The following is a 16,415-nucleotide window of genomic DNA, read 5'->3' as shown; positions in this document are numbered from 1 at the left end:
CCTGGGTATCTGGTAGTGAATAAAAAAAAAAAAAAAAAAATCCCATTTCTGTTGACACAGGGGTGGTCACTGGTAGTCATGATCAATAAAACCATCACACTCTTTAAGAGAATGTGATTAGGCCTTGCACATTATAAACATACATACAGTCAGAAGCTATTTTGCATATACTGTTTGCTTGCATGATCAATCCTGGACCGAATTCAAATTTGGAAAAGCATAGCAGAGCTGTTCTTTCTCAAACAAGTGTTTATAAAAAGCAAATAGTGGTGTTAGATGGTAAATCAATCCTGAGGCACCTGGTTTACAGTCCTGGTTAGGCGTCTGCCCATGCTTTGTGTTGCAAATAAGTATAATGGATCTTTCCTCTTAAAGGAAAAGGAGGATTACCTATCTGCATGGAATGCCTGATTTTGAACAGATTTACCATAAGCATAAGCTATTACTTGTTTCTGTACCCCATTTTATTTCAATGCCATACTGTGAAGGGGTGTTGTTGACATGTATACTGCATTGATGTAGTCGCCCCTCAATTGTTGGTTGACTTTTCTTTAGGTGGAATTTTTTCTTTCGCGGGGAGAAGGAAGGAAGTAAATGTTACAGAACTGGTCATATTCTTGATTCTCCAGAGAGAGACAAACTAAACTTTTGGGTGGGTCGGTTTGTTTGTTTGGGGTTTGTTTGGTTTTTTTTTTTTCCCAATAGTTTTTTTTTCGGGTTTTTTTTTTAATAGTTTTTTTTTGTTTTGAACAGCCATATAACACCATATTATACTTGCTGAATTTAGGGTATTTGTGTAGATGAAGCACAGACTCAGAGAACATCTCTGCTTATAGTCTTAGTCTTAATTTCTCCTACCTTCCGAGTGTTGGCTACTTTTACACTGTACCCCCCAATAATTCATTCTGAATTTCCTAAACAAAGTCTTGTGAGTCAACTTGTTCCTTAGACTATGATTATTTATTCAATATAAAGCAACTGCCAACACAGTTTTTCTGTTTTAAATGGGCCAGGTAAAGCATTGTTCAAACCTTCAAAATAAATCTGAATATACCAGGACAGTTTAAGATGAGATTATTTCAAATCACTAGATTTCCAATTTGTTTGAAATAGCTAGAAGACTTGAGGCTAATTTAAAGTATCTGAAGGCTTAAATTTGTTAATAATAGTGACTGCTTTATATAAAAGAAGTTTTGGAATTCTGATTTAAGTAGCAATTCTGTTTACTGGAGCAAAGACCATTTTTTAGGCTATTGAATGTAACACTTAAAAGCAGACTAGGCTGTTAAGTGTTGGCTACACAGGAAACCTTAAACTCATTAGCAAAAAAATAGAACTAAAGATAGGTGACTAATAGAAAGTTTAAAGAGAATGTGCTGGAAAACTTATTTTGCTTGAATAACTGGCAGTTTATGTACAAGAACTGAAGTTGTTGATGCACAGCTGCCATATATCAATAACTTTACTGAACATTTTTCTTTTTTTCTCTACAGTTTAATTCTGTAAGAGAACTTACCTATTTTGTACTTCAGTTTTGCAGCCAGACACGAAATAACAAGTTCGGTAAAGTTTTCCTATTGGCAAGTGTTAGGACAGAAGTCCTTTCTACAGAGCTATTTAATTCCTTGAAATACTGAAATTTCAGATGAGAGATGAACTCAACAAGTTTGCATTTCTGATATTTATGTCCTCTCTTTTGAAGGGAATGAAAACTGCAAGAAAGATCAAGGACTGAATTTCTAGGGTCCTGAAACATCGCCAGTGAGCAGTACACAATGTCAACTGCAGGAGTTGCTGCTCAGGAGATGAGAGTCCCATTAAAAACCGGATTTCTTCACACTAGTCAAGGCATGGGAAGTCTGAAAACCTGCTGGGGTAGCCACAGCGGATTTGAAAAGTGAGTGAGGCTATAATTTGATGTATTTCATCTTCAAGTATATGAGATGCGTGTTAAGAATACTTGTACCAGTATCGACCTACGGTTTACTTACAGCGAAGGCTTTTTATTTTTTTCCAGTACTTTCTTTAATGTGGACCCTATAGCAGTGGCATATAATTTGAATCCATCAACAGAACAACATTTACCACCCATTGGTAAGTATAAAGACTAATACATACGCGTTTAGGTAGCGTTACAGAAGAAAAAAAAATAAAAAATCCTTAAGTCTTCACCAAGACACTAAACACTTTATTATTCTGGATATAAGGCTGCCCTCTGGTGACAGAATGCAAGCATTTCAAGAAAATTCAAGCCCAACAACAACAAAATTTAAATAACGTGATCAAGTTAAAACAAACAAACAAAAAAAAACCCCTTTTCCTTGTACTTAGAGGCCTCTGAGTTGCCATTACACTTCTGACAGAAAAGCCATTTAGGAAAATAGCACTTGTTCTGTCATAGTCCTGTGCTGGGATCTTTGTAGCTGTAGCTCTGTACTGTTGCTTATGCTTGGGGTCTCTTGAACGAGCTCATTTAACTGCAGCACTGGCCTAAACAATAAGGTCATCATCTGCTCTCTTAACTAAACTCATAAATCCACGACCAGAAAATATCTATAAAAGCTAAGTTTTGTTAATGGAGTCATTAAGCAGACTACTTATTGTTGCATTAGAAGGCATTTAATAGTTAAATATGCAGTGGCAAAGTCACGCCCTAGAGTGTTACTTAGAAAAGTGTTTCTAAGGCTTTCTCACTTTTTCAGGGCACTCTTCCAACCATGCTTCCATGAATGACCACAGCTTTGCTGAAAGTTGCATCCAAGTCCCATCTCAGAAATCCAGTCCACCTCCTGTAAGTCCCAAAACTGAACAGCCAATTTCAAGATACGAAGACCATCTCGTTCCTGGCTTTAGTAAACTGTCATTAACCATGGGTTGTGTTTCTGAAGAAACACCTCCTCACATGCCAATAAAAAATGGGCCAATTCAGTTTCTGTCTGCATCTTCCAATGACCGTAGCTCCAGACCACTACCCCCTCTGCCTATTGCTGAAGACCTTACTCCAGATGAGGTTGACAAAGAGGTAGAATTCCTGACTAGCTCAGATACTGACTTTTTGTTAGAAGATTATGAAATTCCTCCTTTTAAATCCAGTGCTCCAAGCCGGCGGAGCTTTAGGGGCTGTGGACAAATCAACTATGCATACTTTGATACTCCAACAGGACCAAAACCAGAAGATGCCAACCCTACACAAAGCCTAAATGGATACATATCCAGTATTTATCCTCCTCCACAGCAGCTGCATCGACGTTTGCGAAGGTCCCATTCTGGGCCAGCTGGATCTCTTAATAAACCAGTAGTAAGACTATCTGGACACTTAAACAGGTCTTCTCCAAACTCCGATGAAGATAAACCAGAGATTCCACCAAGGGTTCCCATACCTCCAAGGGCTCTCAAACCAGATTACAGAAGGTGGTCAGCAGAAGTTGCTTCTAGCGCATACAGTGATGAAGACAGGCCTCCAAAAGTGCCCCCAAGAGAACCTTTATCACGCAGCAATTCCCGTACGCCGAGTCCCAAAAGCCTGCCATCATACCTCAATGGGGTTATGCCCCCCACCCAGAGTTTTGCGCCTGATCCTAAGTATGTCAGCAGCAAAGCTCTACAAAGACAAAATAGTGAAGGATCTTCCAACAGGGTCCCTTGCATTCTTCCAATTATTGAAAATGGTAAGAAGGCCAGTTCAACTCACTACTATCTGCTGCCTGAAAGGCCTCCATATTTGGACAAGTACGAGAAATTCTTCAGAGAAGCAGAAGAAAGTAGCTCTAACACAGACATTCAGTCCTGGTCTGGTGACTGCACAGCCACTTCAGCCCCAACAAAATTGGACTCAAAACCTAGAATGGACATAGCTGGTCATCTGAAACGAAAGCACCTGTCCTACGTGGTTTCCCCGTAGTCTCTGGGAGCACAGTCTCTGCTCAGTTATTCAGGATGGACCTGAACTTTATCATGTTACAAAGTTCTTCAGGTTCTCAGATAATGAAGTAGGACCAGCTTGTCCTCTGAGAACTAGAAAGTGGATGATAAAGTCCTCTTATGCTGCATATCTCTGATATGTTTCTTAAGACCGTTTTTTGTCTTGGTATGTATAGCTCAAAAATCTACAAAGATTCCATAGAAACATATGGAGAGATAGTAGTCACAGTTGGCCAGTTATATGCTACCTAGGTGAAGATATTTGGTAGTCATGTTATTAAAAGAAAAAAAAAAAAAATCTAGCTTTGCTTACGAGTAACTTACAAAGCTGACAACAGAGCAGATAATGCAGTACAGTTTTTGTATCAGGCATTTCCAAAACTTCTTTCACACAGTAACTGCTGAGAACAGACTCTATCCTCTTTGACTAGGATATGCCAACCTGGTGAGAAGGTAACTGCAAGATCTGATATCCACTCCAAGACTTGGCAAGCATATTGGAAGTGCATTTCGAAAGATGAATCTATTTTACAACTTAATTTGACACTGGTAGACTTTTAAAGTGAGTTAGGTTTTGTGGATTCTTTCAGTTGCTAAACACACTTGGCTCAATTTTGCAGTTTTTCCTAGGAGAGACTTGGACCAGTTATTGCTAAGCTGCTGCTGCTCTTTTCCTTCTGGATCCTAGAAACATGTGAAAGTGTCCTGAAAGTGGCAGAGGATATGAGCAGCTATACGGTTGCTATTAAGTAGGCAGTAACAACTACATGCTCACCTAGAGTCTGAAATCCTGATTGTATTAAATACAGAAACACAGCGCAAGCTGGTCTTGTGTTACAGTTTCTATTCAGTATTTTAGGGGAGGAGGAGGGTGTGAGGAAAAAAAGATGATTCCATTTATGAACAGTGTCAGACCCATCTCTTGCTGCTTCAGATGCTGCTTCTTGCTGTTTAATTTTTCCTCATTGTGCCTCAGCAATCCACTGAAGTTCATTGAGGTGCCACATTTGTGTGTTAGCAGTTTCTTATACTCGTGATTACATTTATCCTCTTACAGATAAGCACAAGAGAAAGGGTGCTCATTAACGGAGGTACAGAAGATGAATGTGTTCCTCCTAACAGAAATAAACAAGCTGTTTACACTTTAAACTGCTGAATGAGATGTTTGAGCTATTTTAAAGCTTACTTTTTATTTGTTTTAGTACAAACTAAATGAAGGTGAAATACATGCTATAGAAATGCACTGATATTTCTGCATCGTGTACAGTATTGAATAAAAAAGAATTCACTTTGTATTTTGAATATTGTCATGTCTTGAGTTTAATAAAGCTATAAAATACTTATTTATGATACATTTTGGTTTTTGCTTTATTGAATAGTGTATGCAATTGTGCATTTGAGTTCTGCATTTTCTGGAAAGTTCAAAGTGAATAATGTTAAATGTGCAGCAAATGTTGAATTCAGCTTGCATTTAATTAAAATTAAGATTTCTGCAGAAGTGTTCAATAACTCACATTGCACACCATCAATTTTAATTCCTTCTTACTACCTGGTAGCACGGTGTCTATAGTTTTGTGCTGACAATAAAACGTGCTGTAAGATTTAAGTTATTCAGCCTATCATTATTAATAACCTTTGCTATTTCTAGAGTCACCCACAGCATGTTAGGCACCACTGTACAGATAAAAGAGGGCAAAGGCGTTCCTGTCTTCAATTTCTCACCTGTTAAAAAACAATTAAATTGTACATTAAGGGTGACTGAAGAGGAGCTACTCATATTCTCAGGGTAAAAAAAATCTTGAGCATAGCATGGTAATTTTTTTTTTTTCTTCTTAAGAGGAGAAAGAAATTGCAAATAGTCATCACAAAGCAAGTATATTTAACTGTAGTATGTGAACTATGGATAAGGTTTCTGAAGATACAAAGCATCACACAGCTTTGATCTTTTAGCTGTGCATGCAGGTAAATACTTGCCCTGATCTAGCAGTCTGAAGTCCTCACGTTTTCTGTGAATGAGCCTATTTCAGAATAAAGCAGGTCACCATCCTTGGAATTATACTTGATAGAAAAAAATCAGATGTAGTTTTTCAGTAATGCCTAATTATTTGGCTTTTATAGCTGGAGAGATTGCTTCATTTATGTAAGTGCTTAAAAACCTACTGCTGTGCCATAACACTGCTAAGAACCCACACAGATTGGCCTCCAAAACATAAACAAATTACCTAATCCTGTGCAAGGCTGGTGACTATAATATTCATCCTACTGAAAGCTCTGCTTCCCCTTCACCCCCTAGATTTTTCTAGGGTGGAAAAAGTCAAATTAGCACTTGCAGCCTTCCCCTTAAATCTCAACAGCTTTAACCCTAGGACCCCAATACATCTTCTTAGTTACACGACCACTGCTGCAGCAGACAGATCAACACTGCAAGGCTGCAGCTCGTTCCTTGTCAATTGTGAGACGTAGCACAGACTCAGTAGCTACCATTGCAGTAGAACTCAATCTGAAACCAAGCAACTGCTCTACAAACCTCTTCTAGCTTTTGCCTCTGGGTCCCACTCCATTCCTGATACTCGGAACCCCCCCTTTCGCCTATGTTCCTGTGCTTGAACAGACTGCTCTCCTCTCCTTACCTGGAAGCACCTGAATTCCCCAAGGCTTCAAGTCTCAGTTCTGCCCTTAATAGCATTTACTCTCAAATTAGTAGCAAAGCCACTCTTGGATGGGAAAAAGAAGAAAGCTTCCCCATCCCCCACAGTAAGCATCTTCCTGGCTTTCAGTGGGATTGTCTTGGCTTAAAGCATTTGGGGAAGAGCCACGTGGCTAGCGTGCATGCTCAGAAGTGAACCCCTCGACAAGGAGGCGAGCCCAGACACTCCGTGTCACTGGATGTGTAAGGCATCACGCTCAGATGAAGTGGACCTGCGAGTCTGAGCCATCACAGTTGCTTCCAGGTCTCGTTCACTGTTCTCCCTGTGGACACAGCGACGGGATAAGCTTTCTGTCCCAACACACTGCTCTTCACACTGGCCTTATGCTTTGCTTAGTGTTTGCACAAGGCCAAAGAGACTTCTAAAATGACTTAACAGCTGAACACATCTGGTTTAAAATGGGGTATTTGTTACAATTTCCCCAGCCCCACACCCCAGCATTTATTTTCACTTTTGTTAGCAGTGGAAGTTCCCCAGTAATTGGGCTAAAAGCTTTTCTGCTAATGTAGCAGCAAGACATTTTTTTACTTCCTCAGAATAAGACTTACTTCTGAGTACAAACTATTTTCATACTTATAGTGCTTTAAAAACCTATAAACTTGTGCTTTTTAATGGTCTTGCATAACCTTTTCTGAAATTGTGTACTCCTTTCCTGAAAGTATTGGTATTATCTACTCAGTCCCGAGTATTAAAAAAAATTTAAAACCACTCTGTAGCGATGCTATCTTTCCTAATGTGTGTCAGCTGAGTAACAGCACAGTGTTAAGTCTCATTCCAGAAGTTAAATGATGAACTTTAGTGCAACTGTAACTGAAGTAAAACAGACTGAACCTGAATTGCAAAGAGCGACTGGAATTGTTTGGCTACGAGCGAGACATTCAGGTAGGTTACGGATCTCACATGCCTCTTCAGTATGAGGAAAGTCATTTATAGGCAAGTCTTACAGTATTTAAGTAACTTGGCCATTTTCCCTTTCAAAATCCAAAGTAGTAAGGTTTCACCGAGGACTTGGTCCACAGTTCAGTGGTTCTCTCTGGGTGACGACAAAAGCAGGTGGAAGCCTCGCCTGTATATTCTCAGACACAGATTCCTGTGCTTTGGGGGACAAAGTTTGCACGATACAAAATTTGTATTTCGTTTTCCAAGTGAGTAATTAAGGATGTAGAGCTGTGGGGGAAGCTTTGCAGGTTCTGGCCAGAAAAGATTTCTCTGCTCATCCCCTGACACATGATAAGGCTTGTCAGGACACAACATGCTTTTGCAACAGCCCGATCACATGTTTGAATATTTAGAGCTTGGGCTCACCTGGGCAAGGCTTGACAGCTTGCCTCTGAGGAGAAAGCCCCTTGCCAGATAGATTCGACTGGAATAATCACACTTCAAAGCAGTTATGACTTCATACACTGAAGTCTGAAGAGTCAAGGAATTTGTGTTAAAACAAGGAAGAAACATCTGCAAGTAAGGAAAGGCAATGCTTCCCACAACCTCCAGATTCCAGAAAGGTGCTATGCATACTGCTTGCCCCCCCGAGCAGTCTCTCTCTTGCCTCAGCAGTGTGGTTGTGACCACCAAGCCATGCCAACAAGGAGCCACGGGTCCCAGGCGGCAAAGGGAGCTGTACCGCAGCAAACGGGAGGGCTGGATGCAGAGCAGCCCACGGTGAACCTGTGATCACTGAGCAAACCTCAGTGAGATGTGGCTGGCAGCAAAGTTGGTGAGAAGGGGTGTGAGTGGGGGGGTGACTTCTCCCCGAGGCTCAAAACTGTCAATACCACAAGCAAAAGCACACTGTAAGTAACCAGTGGCAGCAGGAAGCACCTCTCGTATCTACCCTATGTAAGGGTCAGTGCTGCCCAGTGCTGCTTGGTGAAACACCCCCCACTTGGTGAGTTCCAGATGAGCAAAGCAACCCAGAGGAGCCGAGTCTAGCTAGTAGCTAAAGGGTAGGACGTTTGCTTCAATATACCTTTTCCTGAAAGGAAGAGGCTGTGTTAGTACCTGGTGACTTGAAAAAGCCATTAGCTCAACTTCTCCACCATGTTCACTTGCTCTTAAACAGATAATGTCAGGAAATAATACACAATTGTAGTGGGAGGTCATTTAAAAACCTCTTGATCATCAGTTTCTCTTGCATCATAAGAGATAAATCAAAACAGAAAATAAACCTGATTTGGAAGCATGCTGATTGTCAACCTAATTAAATTCTGCAGTCATTTAAAATTACTGATCATCGTTGTTGCTGGCATTCGTTTTCATTCACTCCCAGACTGCAATAGGCACAATTGCTGCTGTACTGAAACTGCAGAAGTGCTCTCACTGCGATTGCATTTCCTCTTGCTGCTGCCTTGGTTTTGTTTTTAAACAGTCTGAGCGCAGCGGCAAGTTTGATGTGATAAAGGAAAGCATCCATCTAGTCCAGGACAAAGACACCAATTTTGCAAGGGCAGTTATTACAGGAGGGAGTAGTTGCTGATGGTGTTCAAACCAAGTCTTGTCAGGAATTCAGGGTTAAGATGATGACCAGATCAGTCATGGAATTCCCACCCTTCAAACTCATGATTACAGACTGCAGCCCTTATAAACAATTTTAATAGTATTACAAGCTCTATGTTAAAGACATACTCTAGATTACTCTCAAGAAGGGAATTTGAGATGGAGGTAACAAGATGCATAGTTTTGTCTGCTTGTAGGGTCTCTGCAGTTAGGTAACCTGTTGATTTTTTGTGTGTGCATTGAAAGTTTCTGGAGTAAACTTTTTGATTATTTTTTTTAAAGTAGCCTAATCTTTTCTGTTCTTGATAGCTTGCTTTCCAAAGCAGGTTATATTCATTTAAAACTGAAAACATACAGCAAATTTTCTGTTTCTCATAGCTCCTTTGCACTGAAAATCTAGCACATGAAGTTTAATTATACTTATTAATATTTGTTAAATAGTGCTGCAGAGATTTCTGGCTGCTGAGGTTTTGATTAGCATTTGTAAGCTGAAAGAGGTGTTACCCCCACCCATCCTGCATTGTAATTCAGGCCTTGCATAATCCCCACCCAAATGCCTATTTTCATCCACACAGCTCATTATTTTTTCTGAATCATATATGGAAGCCACACCCGTGATTGCTCATAGACTGTTGCTATATTATTTATATATTGGTGTGCACCTTGATCCCAGTTGCGGTTAATTTTGGAAAAGGTGTTAGGTATTCCAGATCTCAAGTGGCATGACACTGAAACATGGGAACCATTACTGCTATTCATTTCCTTACAAAGTGATTCAGAGGAAGCAGCTTCTTGCTGAAGATTAAAACTGTTGCCCACAAATGGTTAGCATGTGAAAGCTGCAAAGGAAGAGTGCAAATATACTGCCATGAAACACCAGAGAAAAAACCACACTAGATTACCCCACCATCACCACCCCAAATCTGATCGAGGATGCTGACCACTGCACATCGAGCCATCGTGATAAAATACTAAGACACCTTCCACATACAAAGTCTTTAGACAAAGCATAGGATCATCAGGCCTGACCCAGAAGAATGCCCGCCACCTACCCAGGTGACAGAGTCACAACCCAGAGTCATGTTCCTGTTACCCAAAATATTTATTTTACCTTTGTTAATGAGTTTATTATGCTCACAACAACTTCAAGGGCAGGGTCAGCACTACCGAGTGCCCTTCTGAAGGCAACTGGAACATACAACCAGCCCTATACACTTCGCAGTCTGTAGGCATAAAGCTCTCAGGGAACTTATGAGCTCCAGGGAAGTTCACACTGAGGACCACATTAGCTCATGCCACGCTGACTCCAACTGTCACATGGCAAAGTGCAAGGGAGACACAAGCAACCAGCAAGTGGACCTCTCCAAGGTTACTCATTGCCTTGCAATCCCTGTGTTGTCATTTACTGGCTGTTAAGCAAGGTCCAGAGGAAACCCAAGGCTCCGACCATATTAGGTTGCACCTGGTGACTTCGTTTGTCATCTATCACGTTGACAAGTTATTCAAGAAAAGTTTTCCTGCATCCTGGTTGCACGCCCCTGCACTTAGAGCTTAAGCAATTTGAATTGGGATTGTGCTCTTATGATGCAGAATCTACGTTGTTCCAGCGCAGTGATAGGCACATGGCAACGCAGAGGCCTTTAACAACTCAGGGTGGAGATGCGATTACGTTGCACACCCTGACACATTCTGTTGCTCATGGAATTAAAATAGCTTGAACCGCTTGTGCTGGGGGGAGGGAGGGCTGTCTTCTCACAGAGTATCTTGGCATCATGCTGAAAAAAACCCAATGAACTCAAGCGGTCACTTCATTAAAACCCACATGGACAGCCAGCCCTGTCCAAGACGCACACTTTTAAATGGACGGCAGTGAGGAGAGTGCCAGGGAGCTCCTGCCTTATAGAGAGGCTGATGGACAACTGGCATGGGGCTCTGAAGATGAAGGGTTAGCCTGAAGGAAAGATGGACTGTTTAGCTCCTAGCTTCAAATGAAATGCCTTAATGCCAGTGTCTTGTTAAAGACTGACAGTCTAAACACAGATGTCTTTAAGGGCAAGGAGACCATGTTAGGCCATTTTCTGCTACAGGTTTTATCAGTCATACGATGCCCTGCGCTGAATGCAACACACAATAGCATTGTTCCGTGGGACTGGCCAAGGGCCCCATCACTCCCCAGGGAACCTTTCCACTGGAGGAGCCGACCACCGCCCCACTGAGACACAGGCAGCAGTCCCACCCCGGCTGTGGGCAACAGGACACGGCGCACAGCAGTTAGCTCAAGACTGCTCGGCCTCCCGGGCCATTGCGGGGTGCGTGGGACATGCTGCCTCTCCCCAGCCACACTTCTCCTGCCACCTGAGCTTAATCAGACTAACTCCATCAAAAGCAGTCTCTGCGATAAGGCAGGATGCCATCGCCTGCCCTAGAGCAGCACACGGCGCAGTCAGGTGCTGTGTTACGAGCAGTCCAGTTTGCAGTTTAATGCCCGGGATTCACATCAGGCCACGCAGTTGGGCACCAGGTGGCGGCCAGCGCTGCACCCACACAGAACCCCGTCCGCCTCGGCAGCCCCCCGGGATGGGGATGGGCTCACTGCCTGTGGCCTGGGGACCCTGGCCAGGATGGACGGATGGCCCGTCCCATCCATGTCTCGTCCTCCCCTCCACACACCCACCCCCCCCCGGGCTCTCCGCAAGAAACGCACGAGCGGCCACAACCTCCATCCGCAGCCACAGGGGCCGGAGCCACCGTGGGGGGACGCGGAGACCACCGCAACCACAGGAGTCTGCCGCGATAGGTCACCCTCGGGGACAGCAGTAACTCTTCCCTCTTTTGTCTTTTTTAAAAAATTAAGTTAATGGTGTTAATGCTCTGTAGTCCTCCGCGGAGGAAGGAGGGGAAAAAAAAAAAACAAGAAAACACACAACCCCCCTTATTTTTGTTCCAAGGGATAATTTGAAAGCTGATAGCAAAGCCTGTGTCTTTGTAAGCTCATATAGGATTCCAGAGCTGCATTATTCCCAGAGTTTCTGAGTACAAACATTTATTTCTTTTCTGCACAACCAAAAGGAAGCAAAAGTACTCCTTTGCAAAACACGGTGAAAGAGCAGACAGCTAACACATCAGATGGGGCAATGAGAGAATTGAGCACAGGAAACTGCATCGTCTGTTGCCAGCTCTCCCAGAGAAGCAATTCCCCACCCAACAGCAGATTGCCTCTTAAAAATGCAAACAGCAGTGCTGTGCCCATCGGTGGTCAGGCTCACCACCTCTTAAGGCAGTTTGCCTCCTGTCTGCCAGCGGCTATTGCCTAGCTGGTGACTGTGGTGAGAGGGCTTTTTCCAATTTATGTACAAAACAATACAGCAGAAAGTGGAAGCCCCAGACCAGAGTATGTGCAAGTAAGCAATGCTTTCTTATAACTCATTTCAATTTGGAAATGTTTCAATGTACAAAAATAGGCAGCTCCTGGAGCTGACAGTACTTAAGAGCGCAGTATGTGCAATTTAAAAAGTGGTTTTGAAAGTACATAGAGACTAGACTCCCAAAATAACTCATTGAAACTTAACAGCACAGAGAAACCAAACACCTAGTTTAAAGAAGAGCTGTAACTGCAAAAACCTCAATAGAAATACGCCTCTTAAGAGTCCAACAAATCAAAAACTCCTGAATTCTAGAAGCAAAAATCCACAGAGTCTTTAAGAACAGAGTGCTCCCAGCTAAGCTAAAGAGCAGACAGTATTCCTGTTGCCAAGTGTGGAGCCAGCAAATGACACTGTAATTGCCCAGCACGAAGCCCCGAGTCCTTAAAGAGAAAACACGGTGGTTCTGCTTGGCAAGGAGCAGCAGCAGCAGCTTCTCCATCATCAGCAGACAAAACAGAGCTGAAAGAGCAGCAAGGCCAGCCAGGGCAGCGCCCCACGCCATCGGGGCACAGCCCTACAGTACCTGAGCAAGGAGAGCCGAGTGGGTCCTGGGGAAGCAGCAGCTTCAGCCAGCAGTCCAGCGACTTGACCGTCCAGCAGCTCTGCAGCAGGGGCAAGTCCAAAGCCAAGCCGGGGAGGCCCCTCAGCAAGTCAGGCTCATCAAAGACCAGAGCTAGGCTGGACCCTCAGCTTACATGGAGCCCCTGGCCATGGGCAGGGGCTGAGGGGGCGCAGGTGAGGCCCGTCAAGGCCATGATGGGCTCTCAGTGCCCACAGCTGCCGCTCAACCCTGGAAAAAAAAAAGTGATTCCAATCTGTTTGAAGGAACGATGGTTGCCGTGCGAGAACATTTTCATTTTTAGGAACTGGCAGCAAATTTAGGCCCATACTTTGTGTACCCTGAAGTAGAAAGCAGTCTGTCTCAAGCATGTGGCGCTGTAATGCACACAACTTCAAAAGCTCTTATCAAAAACCTGAGAATTGACCCTGGGAAATCCCGGTCAGGATACAGCAGACTGATTTCGACAGCTATCAGTAGGGAACTTCACTGATGCTTTATAATGGAATTACAGCTCTTTGGACTACATCTTGAACAGCAAATAAAAATGCAGAATTGAGGAAAATTCTATTTGCTACTAGATGGGAAGGATTAAGTCACAAAATTACACTTTAAATTTATACTTTGCTGAAAAATAAAGATCTTTAAATATCCAGGGCTATAGTCAAAGTCAAACTACACAGTTAGTAGCAGAAGATATCCTCTGTTCAACACACAGCGGATGGAATTTTCATCGCAGAAGCACCTGCAGAAACACACCCATTTGCATTCAGGGGATTCCTTTGATTCAGAACAGCAGCTGTAGAAGATTGCAAGGAACACTGAGAATCCCAAAGGAAATGCTACCATAACCATCAATGAGGAGAGGACAGTTGCAGGCTTTAGAGCTGTTACTGAACTGAGTACCTGAACTGCGGGCAAGTTCTGGCTGTGGCTCAGAGTTGTTGCCAATGTAAACTGTAAAAATAGTTACACCATCAATATTTAGAAATCAGAAAGATTTACTCGTAAAATCATTATGTCCCTTGTCCTGCTGGGAAACTTCAGCAGCTGAGGAAAACTTCAGTGTCACCATTGTTACAGAAGTCTCTCAGGACATAAGTCTGCTCTTTAGAATACAAGTACTTGCATGAGCTCCTTGGACACCTTTACTACTTCTTCCCCCTACCATTACTGGAATGGCCTTGAATTAAACTGTAAAAAGTATATGAGTATCAATAAGACTCGATGGGCTGTAAACCCTACGTAGGGAGGAATTATTTAAGGTTATACAAAGGGTATAATTAGAAGCTGTTGAATTAAGTTAAGTGAAAGAACAAGCCCGAGTACAAAACCTTGCCTCTCAGTCAGTGACACCTTCTAACACAGAGAACGGTTTTGTAGAAAGCACAAAAGCTGTAGAGCCGCTAAAGAGACTGAGTGCAGCACAGAGCACTGCAACACCCAACTGCTGTGCCACCCAGTGGAGTCCTCAATGCATCTAGACAACAAGGAGGAATTATGTTACCTAAAAAACAGGATACTGGGTTTTACAAGTCTGAACCTGCTTCTGCAGCCTATCATCATGTATGTCAGCCCAGTTTCCCAAAGTGTGGCTGAAAAAGACAAACCAATAATGCTGCCTAGTCCCTTAACTAGTCATCTGCTGGTTAGATTACTTGGCATACAGGAGACCTGGGTTCAGTCCCCTCTCCTCCAGGCTGTGTGGCTGGGGCTGCGCTGGGGCTGCTCTGCACGCACGGAGCTCTGCTGAGTGTCCACACGTGCAGAATGGTGCACGGTCCTTGACACAGAAGATTCACATACAGGAGGTCTGGCGGCTCTGGAAGGGTAAGGTCTGCCTGGGGATGTCTGCCCCACCGAACACATGCCAACTGAAGGAGCTGGGCCAGCGTCTGAGGTGGCACCCGCTACGGCGATTCACACAACCTGCTCCAAGCCCCTTCCCTTCCTTGGACGCTTCTCGAGAGATGGCAGGGCAGCGGCTGAAGGCAGACAAATGGTTCCAGCAGGGCAGCCTGTCCCTTTTTGCCGTCCTTCCCAGAAAACTTTTAACTTCCTGCCATGTGACAATGCTGCAAGAACTACAGAAACTCCATGGAAGTTCACAGCCGGGGAATGTTAGCAGAGTAAGTGGTTCAGCTGAGAGATCAGGGCAGCAGGGAGGCACATCTGTGCTGGCACCTGCCCAGATCTCATTTTACACATTTTGTTTTCTTTCCATATTGTTTTTCACACAGACGTAGTGCAAGACACATGCAAGACCACATTCTAAACTTGCTAAACTGTTATTTAAAATTTTGGGCAACAATTTATTCATTCACTCAGCATTTTGTTGTTTATTTTTCAAACTTCAAACCTTGCATCCCATGTCCTACTAAAATGTGGTCTCCACATTAACAGCAACACATCTTTTTTTTCTGGAGGTACAGTATGAGAACCCAAATGACGGTGTGGATGCAGTGTGTGTGATTATTTCTGTGGCTGGCACCTTCCTACTCCTCTGTTACACGCTTATCTTTCCAACCAAGTCATGTCATCCAGGCTGCTGGAAGACTTCTGTCTTTTTTATCATTTTGGGATCGTTGCTTATATATTGCATCACAATGCATCTTTTTTGTTGAAAGAACAAACAAAATAATCTGATTAAGTACCGATTCTTTGCTCTGACAGTCACTGTGGGTTTCATGCCTTGTAGTTAGGCCACACCAAACAGTATGGCTCGCAAGCTGCCCAAGGCTTGTAATTACTGGATGAAGCATATTCTCTTGTGTACTTTTACAGCTGTAAGTACCAGTGTGCAGGCTGGTTTGCATCCATTACAGTTGTGTTTGTCTCCACCTATTTGAAAAGTCATGCCTTTCTCCCGCTAGAAGAGGATCCTTTCTCTGTTGCTCGGAGGGACATGTTCCTGGGTTAGGATTGGTGCCTGCGTACAGTGCAGCGCTGTCTGCCTTGCTTTTCCTTTTTGGAAAGAAACCTGCCAAAGAACTGCAGCAAAACCAGACTGCTCACTCTCCACACATTCTTTGTTTCTTCCAGTTCAGAGCTGCTTCTTCATTTATGAGCTCCTTCATTCTAAAGGAAAGTATTTTTCAGCATTGCAAGTGAATACTGCTGGAACTAGCATCTATGCCATCTTGTGTACATGCCTGTTCTGAAGTCATATAATACTTCCCAATTCAATAAAATAGCTCACCCTCAGTTACGCATTCAAGCCTACACAACAACCAGAATCAAGAGAAAAACCCCACACTATTCTTGAGAGATGATACGAGGCATACAGCAGATGCTAACTACCTTCTCAGC

At 43.1% G+C, this 16,415-nt stretch overlaps 1 protein-coding gene across 1 annotated transcript; it reads left to right on the top strand.

Moving 5' to 3' along the window:
- The first annotated feature begins 1,701 nt into the window (after positions 1 to 1,701).
- On the top strand, positions 1,702 to 3,901 carry ERRFI1 (ERBB receptor feedback inhibitor 1). The gene is made up of 3 exons (XM_009884075.1): positions 1,702 to 1,897; positions 2,018 to 2,094; positions 2,703 to 3,901. The coding sequence occupies exons 1-3, from the start codon at positions 1,776 to 1,778 to the stop codon at positions 3,899 to 3,901; spliced, it is 1,398 nt and encodes a 465-aa protein (XP_009882377.1). The 5' UTR covers positions 1,702 to 1,775.
- Positions 3,902 to 16,415: the final 12,514 nt, after the last annotated feature.

The sequence above is a fragment of the Charadrius vociferus genome, unplaced genomic scaffold, assembly GCF_000708025.1.
Source record: "Charadrius vociferus isolate BGI_N301 unplaced genomic scaffold, ASM70802v2 scaffold784, whole genome shotgun sequence".
Lineage (NCBI taxonomy): Eukaryota > Metazoa > Chordata > Aves > Charadriiformes > Charadriidae > Charadrius > Charadrius vociferus.
This window is presented reverse-complemented; position numbering and strand designations above follow the sequence as displayed.